General features: G+C 45.5%; 1 protein-coding gene across 2 annotated transcripts; it reads left to right on the forward strand.

Moving 5' to 3' along the window:
* The first annotated feature begins 7,789 nt into the window (after positions 1 to 7,789).
* Positions 7,790 to 12,215, forward strand: LOC107374100 (L-rhamnose-binding lectin SML). 2 transcript variants are annotated; one of them, XM_015942249.3, is made up of 9 exons: positions 7,790 to 7,906; positions 7,993 to 8,072; positions 8,483 to 8,515; positions 8,588 to 8,647; positions 9,898 to 10,036; positions 11,080 to 11,189; positions 11,274 to 11,318; positions 11,687 to 11,822; positions 11,908 to 12,215. In XM_015942249.3, the coding sequence occupies exons 2-9, from the start codon at positions 8,048 to 8,050 to the stop codon at positions 12,029 to 12,031; spliced, it is 672 nt and encodes a 223-aa protein (XP_015797735.3). In that variant the 5' UTR covers positions 7,790 to 7,906; positions 7,993 to 8,047; the 3' UTR covers positions 12,032 to 12,215. The 2 variants fall into 2 exon arrangements, with proteins under 2 accessions (XP_015797735.3, XP_070401186.1); XM_070545085.1 differs by having other exon boundaries at positions 7,820 to 7,906; positions 8,038 to 8,072.
* Positions 12,216 to 13,174: the final 959 nt, after the last annotated feature.

Here is a 13,174-nt window from a genome sequence, read left to right on the forward strand (position 1 = left end):
GGCGTCGACCTCTGGCCTGGGGGTGTCAACTTCTGGCCTGGGGGCATCGACCCTTGGCTTGGAGGCGTCGACCTCTAGCCTGGAGGCATTGACCCTTGGCTTGGAGGAGTCGACCCATAGGCATAGATCCCCTGTCCTCTTTTTTGGAAATGGAAATATGATCACCCTGTATTAAACAAACTGTCCACCCGGGCTTCTGCGCTGCACAGAGACGCTTCGCTGCCAATGACTTTGAACGTCAGTTGAGAGTCAGTCTCTTGTAGACTGACCAATGAAGAGAGGGCCTCAAGTTAAGACTCTCTCCTCATTGGTTAGTCCACACAAGGTGGGCCAAAGGTTACCCTGAGCGGGTTACGTGATGTCAGGCATTCAAGTATTGGGTATATTTACTGCATATTACAGTAAAATATTCTGTATGTGACCATATTATGGTGATCCTTGGGTCGTGATGATGAGGCCCTTGAATATTGTTGCCCAGGATACAACAAAGTCTTAGGCCTAGTCCACACGTAGCCGGGTTTTTTAAAAACAAATATCCGCCCCTCCAAAAACTTGCATCCACACCACCGCGTTTTAAAAACAAACTCTGTCCACACGTACCCGGATAAATACGTTGTTAAGGACATGCCAGACCTGTACGCGGCAGTACTTCCCCCGTTCTTAACCTCGTCCTTCGTCTGTGGTCTTCCGCAAGGAGCAGTAATTCCGCTTGCAAAAAAAACAAGCAAAAAGCGCTTGGACAATTGATGGATCGGGTAGTGACAGAGCGCAGCTCTGAGGGCTTCCATGATGCCGGCTAGTGTAAACACAGGTCGCACACGTGATGTCAGCATTTTTTGTCGCGGAAAGTGACGTTGCGGTCCTTAAAACTCCGGTTTTGTCCGTCCACACGCAGACACCCAAAACGGAGAAAACGCAGATCTTCACTTTGGCCGGAGTTTTTAAAAAGATCCGTTTTCGTGTGGATGACAGGCCAAAACGTAGAAAAATATCTACGTTTTGGCAGATCCCCGGCTACGTGTGGACAGGGCCTTAATCTGGCCCTGCCGGTGAGTGGAGCGGAGGTGAGGATCCAAATGCTGGGGAGGAAGAAGGCAGGCAGACAAACTGGAAAACTTAAAGGGTTTCAATGATATACGCACGCAGGACATGGAAACAATGAGGCAACAAGAGACAAAGAACTGGAGGGGTTTAAATACAGGAGGGCTGGGTGCTTGGGTGATTGGGAAACAAGAGGCAGGTGGGAGCAATCAACAGGGACACAGGCTGAACCAAATGGGGAAACAGGACAGGGTGTGACAATTTGGAGCTGAGCTAGAGCAGCCTTCCTAACTCCAGAGTAGAGGGAGTTGCAGTAATCTGAGAGGTGACGAAAGCATGGATTTCTGTCTCCAGAGCCCCCTTCAGACAGGCCATGAAAAACGGAAATGTTCCGGAATCTGTCCGTAAGACCTTTCTGTCTGAATACAAACATCCGGATAACGTGTTCCGGAATTTATCCGGACGAAGCCCCTAGTAACAGGTCCGGAATTGTTACGGACAGGGTGGCTGCTTCAGACTGGTGAGGTAAAGTTCCGGACAAGGGGGAGGAGGAGGGGACCGGGGGACGCTGTGCGCACCTAGATAGCTCGCTGCTGTAGTATGCGGCGAACCACGGCAGCTCGCCTCCTACGGTACCGCCTAGACGCGCGACGGAGCGCTTCACACCGCTTCAGTGATTCCTTTAACCATTGAGCTTCATCATCCAGGTCTCTTATGCATCTTCGTGTGCGCAGAATTATGCTTACGCGCCTCGTGATTTTTTATCTTGAGAGGCGCTATAGAAATGATATTTTCTTCTTCTTCTTCTTCTTAACATGAGTCCGATTCTCTCTCCCCCCACCACCCCCCGCCGCCGTCAGACATCTGGAACTTTTCCTTGCTGTGTGAACGCAGCCGAAAGGACAAGTTCCGGTACAAAAGTGGTGTGTCTGAAAACACAGTTCCGGTTAAAAACCGGATTGAATTGTCCACAAATGTTCCAGAATGTCTGTCTGAAAAGGGCTCAGGTGAGCCTGTGAAACTAGTGGCGTAATCCTGGATATAAGTCTGCTACTGGAGTTGACGTGATTTCTGTTTTTGTCTTACAGATCCGTCTTAAAACATTTTAAATACAGTTTTACAGATTAGTTTCACCTTTTAAACTGGATTAATGACAAATAAACTTTTGCAAATGATTCTCATTTCAGCTGAGCTAGCTTCCCGTTGGGCTGCTCCCACAAAGACGTGCAACTCAAGTGCAGAGAGGGTTGTGTACAGCAGGGGGAGATGTTCAGAGGAGCGGTTTGATCCAATCATAAGAGCAGGGACCAGCACAATGATTGGGCGGGATTCCTCCATCACTTTCAATTTTTTTTCTTTTTTGACCAAACATTCATTTTTATTAGCTTTGGCATCGATATCAGTATGTGCAGAAAAATCCAGTCCTGTAGTAAAACGCTCAAAAAATAACCCAAACTGCACCTTAAGTCTAATATTAGTTTGTAAAAAAGAAACCATGAAGACAAAGACATGAATGCATGTGGTTTTATTGATGTTTCTTCTGAGACTCAAGCTTGGTGCTTGATTCAATGTCGGGGAAAGAACCAATCTGTAAGAAGAAAACCACAAACTAAGTCTGTTGTACAAAAATGTTTCATGTCACAAAACTGCAGGACTGAACTGGTTCCTACTCACAGTGACACCTGTAGATCACGTCCAGGTACTTGAAGGTTCCAAAGCAGGGGTCTCCAAAAACCTCGTTACTGGCTGTGACGCTGCAGCTGTTTTCCCCGTTACAGCTGTGGATGAAGAGCAGCAGGAGAACCAAACATTAAAGTTTTATCTCCGCTTTAATCCTGGACTTCAGAGAAAAAGAGAGAAACGGTACTTTGAAGCAACAATATCAGAGATAGTGGAGCAGGAGGTGTCTTGGAGCTGAGATGGAGGACGTCCGGCGGAGCAGGTGGTTTTGTCATGACGTCCATAGTCCGCAGAAAATATGGAGATGACAAATCCTGGAGCTGAGGTTAAAGGTCAAGCAGAACAGTTTTAACACAAAACTTTCCGGGAGTAAAATGTAGCTAAAAAGCGTCTCAGAAGACAGAAGGTTTGAAACAAAAGGAAGAATCGTGTTTCTGAAAAGCTTCAGTCTGAATGAAGCTTCTTCATTTGCTTTGAGTTCCAGGCTCGTGTCTGTCCAGCAGGAATTTAACAGTTATGACTAAGAGACTTTTACTCAAACGAGCCTGGACTGTGACGCGCTTCAGGAAGTTTAGTTTCTACAAGTTAGAAAATAAAAGATGTGAGATGACTTTGGGAGGACACCAAATAACAAACTAACGAATCCTGGGACAGGAAACGTTCCTCACCGCCGTCTCCACCAGCGAACACTAAAGAAATGAGCTGGTTTGTAACCTGAAGGGTTTGTGTGAGGCCAGAGGAAACCAGAGGCTTACCACACGTCAGCTGGACCGTTGAATGCTCACATATGATGACACGATCTGTAAAAAATATGAACTAAATCAGATGTTTTAGAGTTTCATAAACAGTCACGATGCTTTCATCTGAGAAGCTGCTGCAGTAAAATAAAAAAGAACCTACTTGTACCGAAAGCTTCACAAAACATCTGTGGATGTAAAAAACAAAGAGTCAGAACCAGAATGAAGCCAGTAGAAACACATTTCTATGTGGACTGGTTGGACTGGTGGAGCTGGGAGCTCTAAGATAAGTCATTGGTGTTATTTTAAATCTGAGCGTTTAGCTGAAAGAGGATCGTCTGTAAAACATGAACGAAGCTTCTGCTTCGTTGGTTTTAAACACGTTTCATTGGTTCGTTTCTCATCAGGTCATCATGAGAAAATAAATCCATCAAAGTCACATTCATGCTGATTATTTAACTGCAGAAGAACTTCTGCTGACTCACATTTCCTCCGATCCCGAGGAGCAGCAGGAAGAGCAGACCTGACGCCATCTGGGTAGAACGTGTCATTTTAGTGTTCAGGAGGAAAATCCACATTAAAAGACTTTTCTAAAAACTCTGACGTGGATGTCATCACTAGCAGTAACAGCTGATGAAGAGCGGTCAGGGTTTACCTTGTTGTGATGAATCCAAGCAGCAGCAGCAGCAGTCTCTGGGTGAAGGATGCCTTCCTGGACTAAACACAGAGTTTATATACCGTTGCTCCAGCTGGTGGACCTGTCAGTCACTGAGAACAGCTGATTAGATAAACATGAACACAACCGGGCAAACACACCCAACCCTAACCCAGCTAGTACTGGGACTGGTCAGTGTGGGTCAGCAGCAACGACCACACCTGAAGCTGCTTCACGTATCTGACTTCAGCATCTCTCTCTCTCTTTGTGTCTCCGGTTGAGAGACCTGAGTTGAGTCTCTTGCCCAAGGACACAATGGCAGCATTCTCTGCCGGAAGCTGGGAATGAATCCTACAACTGGGATTACTGGACAACATGCTGTACCCCTGAGCTTCTGCTGCCCCCTATCGAACTTCATCGGTAGTTTCACCACAGCTACATTTCACCTCATATGAGATCTTTTCTAAAGTCTTTGAATCATCTGTAACTTTTTTCAGTTTGGAGACAAACACCAGATTTAATCAACGAACGAACAAACAGAACAACTCAGTTCCGTTGTTGGGTTCTTTTCTGAACAGAGTAATGGATATTTGTCCACCTTGCTGACAAGTTTTGGCTGCATCCGTAGCAAGAAGGTGAATAACCAATCTCTAATATTCAGAAAAGAACCAAATGAAGGAACTGAGTAACCATCACAGAACAAACTAAACGAAGACGAGGACAAGTCTGTTTAGATGAATGAGATCATTAAAGTAAAATACAACAATCTCCGTGCTTTTGTATCAGTTTGAAATGAAAACAGAAATCATGACTTGTGTAGAAAACCCAAGTCACGTGTCCAGGGTCATGTGACTGAAGCTTTGAGTCAAAGTCTAACTCTGAGATGTGTCATAAAACATCTTGTAGCATATCCATCCATCCATCCATCATCCATCCATCCATCCATCATCCATCCATCCATCCATTCATCCATCCATCATCCATCAATCCATCCATCCATCCATCATCCATCCATCCATCCATCCATCCATCCATCCATCCATCCATCCATCATCCATCCATCCATCCATCCATCCATCATCCATCCATCATCCATCCATCCAACCATCCATCCATCCATCCATCCATCCATCCATCATCCATCCATCCATTCATCCATCCATCATCCATCCATTCATCCATCCATCATCCATCCATCATCCATCCATCCATTCATCCATCCATCATCCATCCATCATCCATCCATCCATTCATCATCCATCCATCCATCCATCATCCATCCATCATCCATCCATCCATTCATCCATCCATCATCCATCCATTCATCCATCCATCATCCATCCATCCATCCATCCATCCATTCATCATCCATCCATCATCCATCCATCCATCATCCATCCATCCATCCATCCATCATCCATCCATCCATTCATCCATCCATCATCCATCCATTCATCCATCCATCATCCATCCATCCATCCATCCATTCATCCATCCATCATCCATCCATCATCCATCCATCCATTCATCATCCATCCATCCATCATCCATCCTTCCATCCATCCATCATCCATCCACCCATCCATCCATCATCCATCCACCCATCAATCCATCCATCCATCCATCATCCATCCATCCATCCATCCATCCATCATCCAAACATCCATCCATCCATCAATCCATCCATCATTCCATCCATCCATCATCCATCCATCCATCCATTCATCATCCATCCATCCATCTATCCATCCATCATCCAAACATCCATCCATCCATCCATCAATCCATCCATAATTCCGTCCATCCATCATCCATCCATCCATCCATTCATCCATCAATCTATCCATCATTCCGTCCATCCATACATCATCCATCCATCCATCCATCCATCTGGAGTCGGGTCACGGGGCAGTAGCCTAAGTCAAAGTCCCAGACTTCCCACTCCCCAGCCACTTGGGCCAGCTCCTTCGGGGGAATCCCAAGGCGTTCCCTGGCCAGGTGAGATACATGTCCCTCCAGCGTGTCCTGGGTCTACCTTTAGGCCTCCTCCCAGTTGGACATGCCCGGAAAACCTCACCAGTGAGACCAGGAGGCATCCTGACCAGACGCCCGAGCCACCTCAACTCAATGTGGAGCAGCAGCGGCTCTACTCCAAGCCCCTCTCGGATGACCGTGCTTCTCACCCTATCTCTAAGGGAGAGCCCAGCCACCCTGCAGAGAAAACTCATTTCGGCCTCTTGTATCCGTGATCTCGTTCTTTTGGTCACTACCCAAAGCTCATGACCATAGGTGAGGGTAGGAACGTAGATCGACCGGTAAATCGAGAGCTTCGCCTTCTGACTCAGCTCTCTCTTCACCACGACACACCGGTACAACGCCCGCATCACTGCAGACGCAGCACCAATCCACCTATCGATCTCACGATCCAGTTTTCCCTCACTCGTGAACAAGACCCCGAGATACTTAAACTCCTCCACTTGGGGCAGGACCTCATCCCTGACCCTTTTCCTACTCAAGACCATGGTCTCAGATGTAGAGAAGCTGATTCTCATCCCAGCTGCTTCACACTCGGCTGCGAACCGCTCCCGTTAGAGCCGGAGATCACGTTCTGATGAAGCACATTTTTATACATTCTAGAGGCATAAAGTGTCACGTTGAACCCTTTTGAGTTGGGAAATATTATCTATATGAGGTTTTAATGTCTGACTAATCCTCGTTTCAGCATCTCTGACAGCAGAATCACATTTCTGGTTTCTTTAGTTTTCATGATGGGAAAAATAAAAGCTCACATTAAAAAGCAACACGAGGCTTAACGTGAATGTTAAATATTTTTAACGAAGATGATTCTGTTTCCACCAAACAGGACAAAGAGTAAAGGACAGTTTTTATCTCTATCAGAAAACTGATAAAAAGATGATCATGAGGAGACAGAAGCAGCTTGTCCTTGTGCGGAGGTACAGGAAGCACGATAAGAGCAGCACAATCGCTTCAGAGATGGGTCTGGAGCAGGGTTCTGATTGTTCTGTAATCAGGATTGCACCGGACCGCTCAGCGAGACACGGCTCTGAGAAGAAATCAGAAATGCTGTTTCAGGCAGATCACAGCAACTGAGACATGAACATGGCTGATTTCTCCTGGAGCTCAAACACAGGTGAGGGCCACACCTGGGTGAAGACCCAAACCCTACCCCAGTCCAGAAGGGTTCTGATGTTCTGCATCCCAGGAGGGTTTCATCAAAACCACAATTTTCTTTACATTCGGTTTTAAAAAGAAAAATAAATATTTTCAAAAACGTGTTTTTTTCTACAGCAGAAAAGGGTCGTTTGTGTGCTTTTATGATCATTCATGAAATCACTGCTTAAATCTGCATTTTTGTTATATTTAAAACATGAAAAAGGTTTTTAGCCAAGAGTCACACAGGAAGGTCCAAAGGGCCACCTGTAGCTCCAGCTCCCTGGACTCAAACGTTCTGCATCAAGCCTTTAATCTTCAGATTAAAGGTTCATCTGAATTAATAATCTAGTTTTTGTTTAAATGAGCGTCTGGATGAAATGACATCTGTGTGACAGGTCAGAGTGACATCATCACAGCCAGTATCACCACTCGGTTTGCGGTAGATATGAAGTACTTGGTGTACTTGTTCCTGATAAAAAATCCCTTTCTGCTCTTTCGTATGCCTATAAATTCAGCTGCTGTCCGGTTTGGAGTCAGCTGCGGGTTTCTGTCTCTGATCCGGGTTCGGGTCGGTTCTGTGCTCCATCCGACTCCCTCTCTGCTCAGCGTTCGGATCTCTGTGAGTTCAAACCAAAGATCTTCTTACGTCTGCCGGCCAAACATGTTATCAGAGTTTTGAGATGAATTTTCTTTTCTGTCTGACAGAGTTCACCTGAGCTTAATCCAGCCTAATCTGGGATTTTTCCACAGAACAAGAAGCATGCACCAAATCAAACTGGTACCAGGTGAGTAAACCTGTTTTCTCTGGTTAGGGGCGTCCTCGGGAAACAGGAAGGTTTGAAGTTTTCTTCTGTTTAAAAGCAAATTAAACTTAAAATGTGAACTTTTGTAAATAATACAAGCAAAAGCCAAACAACCGTAAAAAAAACGGGTCACATCTGAGACGTTGGATTAAAAGGATGAAATCGTTTTCCCGTTAAAAAGACGGAAACTGGACGCTTGGGCGGATCGTTGTTTTATTAGAAACACATTCTGACTCCGAAGCTGTAAAACTTCACATGGATGTTCCTGAAAAAGGAAACAGGACCACTTAAATCCTGGTTCTGGAGACATTCTGCAGCTCATGCTGCTCCAAGTCAAACTGGGAGTCCCCCTCCCAACCTGGGAATCAGCTGTTTTCTCTCGTCTCTTCCAGGTGTGGCTCTGGTGTTCTTGCTCACCTTTACAGGTAACCTGTCTGTTTAACCCTCACTGGTGAGTTTGATGGAGACTCTATTCATGTGTTCATCTCTGCTTGCAGGAGCTTCCTCTATGTCAACGATCACCTGTGATGATCACAATGTTCACCGCATGAGCTGTGGTACGTCTTCTTCTCTGGTTTAATCCCAAACCTGCGGCAGGAGTAGAAACCCTGGATTAGAGGGGATTTTACCCATCAGCCCCTGGGGGAAGACGTCGGGCAGCCTTGTGGTCTAGATCAGGAGTCTGCAGCTTTCACAGACTAAAGAGCCGATTTTTCTCTCAGTGAAACTAAATAAAACTTTATTTCAGACCGTTTCTAAAACACAGGAAATGATCAGAGCAACTTATAAAGTTTCATTACTCAAAGTTCTGAGATTAAAGGTTAGAACTGTCATTTATTCTAGGCCCTCATCCTTATTTTAAATAACCACCATAAAGGATTCTGTGTCACTTTGGATAAAGACAGTTTTAGGTTTTAAAATTAAGAAAAATGTCACTTTTTGGAATTTCCTCTTCCAGACGTTCATATTTGTGGAGAATGGTGTAAAAATCTAAAAACCAAGAAGAAAAGATCTTTTCTATAGAGCCTCTCAAGATCAAAATCACGAGGCGCTTCACAAAAACCAAAACTATTAAATATAGAATTTAGAAAATGATTAAAAATATTTAAAATGAGCAAAAATAGACAACTGTGATTAAAAAACGTAAAGAAAGAGAGAGGGTGAACAGGAAAGAGGGAAACCAGTGGATCCTGAGGAAGGTGGAATAGGTGGGGAGAGCAGAACCAGGAGAGGGTGATGAAGGTCACACCAAAGCCTGAACAGGTGAGTTTAAAGGAGACCACTGAGTCCACTGATCTCAGGCTCAGGGGGAGAGAGGTCCAGAGTCTGGGGGCCACAGCAGCAGATGATCTGTCACCTTTGACCTTTAGCCTGGTGCTGCACAACCAGTAGGCTTTGACCACTGGACCTCAGGGACCTGCTGGGGGTGTAGGGACTAAGAAGATCACCAATGTAAGATGGTGCTTGTCCATGTAAGGCCCTATAGACCAGAACCAGGATCTTGAAATGAACCCTGAAGTTGACTGGCAGCCAGTGAAGCTGGAGGAGAAGCGGGGTGATGTGGGTGTGTTTGGAGGACTTGGTCAGAAGCCGAGCACAGGCGTTCTGAACCACTTCTTCATCTGATAACTTCGATGGTGAATCTAGTTTCAGTCTGTTGTGGAAATTTGATGCAATTTTTCTTCAAAGCAAGCGAACAGCTGATCATTTAGATGACCGTGGCTTCATTTTTAGCCTGCTGAGCTGCAGATCCCAGATCTGGGTGAGGGTTAGGTAACATCCCCTGAAACTCTGTATGCTCTGACAGATTATGGAGTGATCCTCTTGAAGGATGCTATGTATGGACGTAAAGACAGCGAGCCCTGCCCGTCCGCCGGCGTTCGTGCACTACCAAATCCGCACACCACGTGTTCTCAGACTGGAACGAAGGAGTTAATCAAGTCAAGGTACATGTCAACAACCTGCTGCAGATTAAAGAGAACCAGAACCAGACTGCTGCAGATTAAAGAGAACCAGAATCAGACTGCAGTAGATTAAAGAGAACCAGAACCAGACTGCTGCAGAATAAAGAGAACCAGAACCAGACTGCAGTAGATTAAAGAGAACCAGAACCAGACTACAGCAGATTAAAGAGAACCAGAACCAGACTGCTGCAGAATAAAGAGAACCAGAACCAGACTGCAGTAGATTAAAGAGAACCAGAACCAGACTGCTGCAGAATAAAGAGAACCAGAACCAGATTGCAGCAGATTAAAGAGAACCAGAACCAGATTGCAGCAGATTAAAGAGAACCAGAACCAGATTGCAGCAGATTAAAGAGAACCAGAACCAGATTGCAGCAGATTAAAGAGAACCAGAACCAGACTGCTGCAGAATAAAGAGAACCAGAACCAGATTGCAGCAGATTAAAGAGAACCAGAACCAAACTGCAGCAGATTAAAGAGAACCAGAACCAGACTACAGCAGATTAAAGAGAACCAGAACCAGATTGCAGCAGATTAAAGAGAACCAGAACTAGACTGCTACAGAATAAAAAGAACCAGAACCAGATTGCAGCAGATTAAAGAGAACCAGAACCAGATTGCAGCAGATTAAAGAGAACCAGAACCAGACTGCTACAGAATAAAAATAACCAGAACCAGATTGCAGCAGATTAAAGAGAACCAGAACCAGATTGCAGCAGATTAAAGAGAACCAGAACCAGATTGCAGCAGATTAAAGAGAACCAGAACCAGACTGCTACAGAATAAAAATAACCAGAACCAGATTGCAGCAGATTAAAGAGAACCAGAACCAGACTGCAAACATCTGCTGGCTAATCTCTGCAAGATAAAAACACAGATGAGAACTTTCTGCCATCAAAGCTTTTCTGAATAAATGAGATTATTTTTGATCGTTGACATAATTAATCCGACGATCCTGACAGCCTGGAGATTTAATTTGCTGACTCATCTTTTGTTTATTTGGTTTTCCGTGTTTTTCCCTCCAGTTGTGACGGTAAGAAAACGTATGAGCTAAGCATGAAGGAACTCCACACGTCCGACCCCTGCCCTACAGTCAGCAAATACCTGGAGACTGATTACATCTGCGTCCGAGCGAGTCAGTGACATCATCAAACCTCCTTTTCCCTCAGAGAATGCTTAACCTGAACTGATCCTGAATGAAACTTTGTTGCTTTGGCAGCTCACAAGACCATCTGTGAAGGTTCAACGGTCCAAATCAAGTGTGGTGAGTTTCAGTTTTTTATTCTAATTACTGTGAAGCTTCATTCACGCTGACCTGTTCACCCTTTCATCTTCACATCCAGTAAACAACAATGAAATGTTTCCCATGGGGCAATGAGGACCCAAATGCGCCCATGTAGGATAACAATCATCTAAAATGTCTAATATTATTGGTGCTAAAGTGATAAAAGACGACAAACTTTCACAGATGTTTTCAATTTAATAGTTTAATTTTCCAAAGATGTGTCCCAGCGTCTGGATTCCACCCGGAGCAAAACGTATCCAGAGAATTCCGTTTGCTATCCCAACCTCCACTCGTGCTCTAAGTTCCTCTGCTGCAGAAACATCTGGTTGATGAAAACATTTCTGCAGGTCGACGACAGCTGATCTTCATATTGGGGGCCTACTTTGGACGCCAAGATAAGAAGACCTGTTCTAAAGGGCGCCCTGAATCTGAGATTCAGAATTGTGATTGCTCCAAATCCGTCACTGACATCGTTGCTCACAAGTAGCTACAGTTCATTTCATCTCATATGATTTACCCACAGGATGAGAGGATGAACCTTTAATGTTGTGTTGCTCTTCATCCACAGCTGCAACGGGGGAAACAGCTGCAACATCGAGGTCAGTACGAAGGTTTTAACAGACCCCTGCACCGGAACCTACAAGTACCTGGAGCTGGCCTACGAGTGCCAGTCTAAAAAAACGAGCCCATAGGGATGCTGCTGTGACCCTGGAGCCCTGAAGGAAAAAGCTTCGTTCTTCTCGTTTTCGAGTCTCCAGACTCTTTTCTGTCTGACTAGAAATGACAAACACGATATTTAGTCCAGCATCGAATTGAGTCAAACTGATGAAAACACAGAAATGAATGAAACTATAAGTAGAGATGGAATAAGATCAATAAAATCTAATGAAAGTCATCTCTGGTGGTTTTGTGTCTTTCTGCTGTTTTATGTGGAGCAGCAGCTAGCACAGGCAGGGCTGCTGGCTCCCACGGTCCATGCTAGACTCCTAATAAAGTAAATGAAGCTATCAGGAGGTTTATGGTTTCTAGTGAAACATGTCAGACTTCAAACTATTAGTTCGTTGTTCAAAGACCAGTAAACACTCTCAGACATGATTATTTTTAGTTCTAGTAAAAATGCTAAATTCAATTAAAACCAAATATAAATAAGAACAATTTGGTGCTCCTCCTTGAGGGTTGGACTCCGCCACCGGTCCTGTTCACAACGTTTATGGACCGGGTTTCTAGGTGCAGCCGTGGTGTTGAGGGTGTGGAGTTTGGTGGCAGGAGAATCTCGTCTCTGTTTTATGCAGATGATGTGGTCCTCCTAGCTTCATCAGGCTCTGACCTACAGCTCTTGCTGAGGAGGTTCGCAGCCGAGTGGGAAGCGGCTGGGATGAGGATCAACACCTCCAAGTCTGAGACCATGGTTCTCCACCGGAAAAGGGCGGCTTGCCAACTCCAGGTCGGTAGAGAGGTCCTTCCTCAAGTGGAGGAGTTCAAGTAATTCGGGAGTCTTGCTCGCGATTGAGGGAGCGGTAGATCGACGGGCAGATTGGGGCAGCGTCTGCAGTGATGCGGACGATGAACCGGTCTGTTGTGGTGAAGAAGGAGCTGAGCCGGAAAGCAAGGTTGCTGATACAAGCAGCAGAAATGAGTTTTCTCCACAGGGTGGCTGGGCTCAGCCTTAGGGATAGGGTGAGGAGCCCTGGCATTCGGGAGGGACTCGGAGTAGAGCGGCTGCTCCTCCATATCGAGAGGAGTCAGTTGAGGTGGCCCCGACACCTGGCCAGGATGCCTCCTGGACACCTCCCTGGTGAGGTTTTCCAGGCACGTCCAACTGGCAGAAGGCCTAA

This window comes from Nothobranchius furzeri, chromosome 15, assembly GCF_043380555.1.
Source record: "Nothobranchius furzeri strain GRZ-AD chromosome 15, NfurGRZ-RIMD1, whole genome shotgun sequence".
NCBI lineage: Eukaryota > Metazoa > Chordata > Actinopteri > Cyprinodontiformes > Nothobranchiidae > Nothobranchius > Nothobranchius furzeri.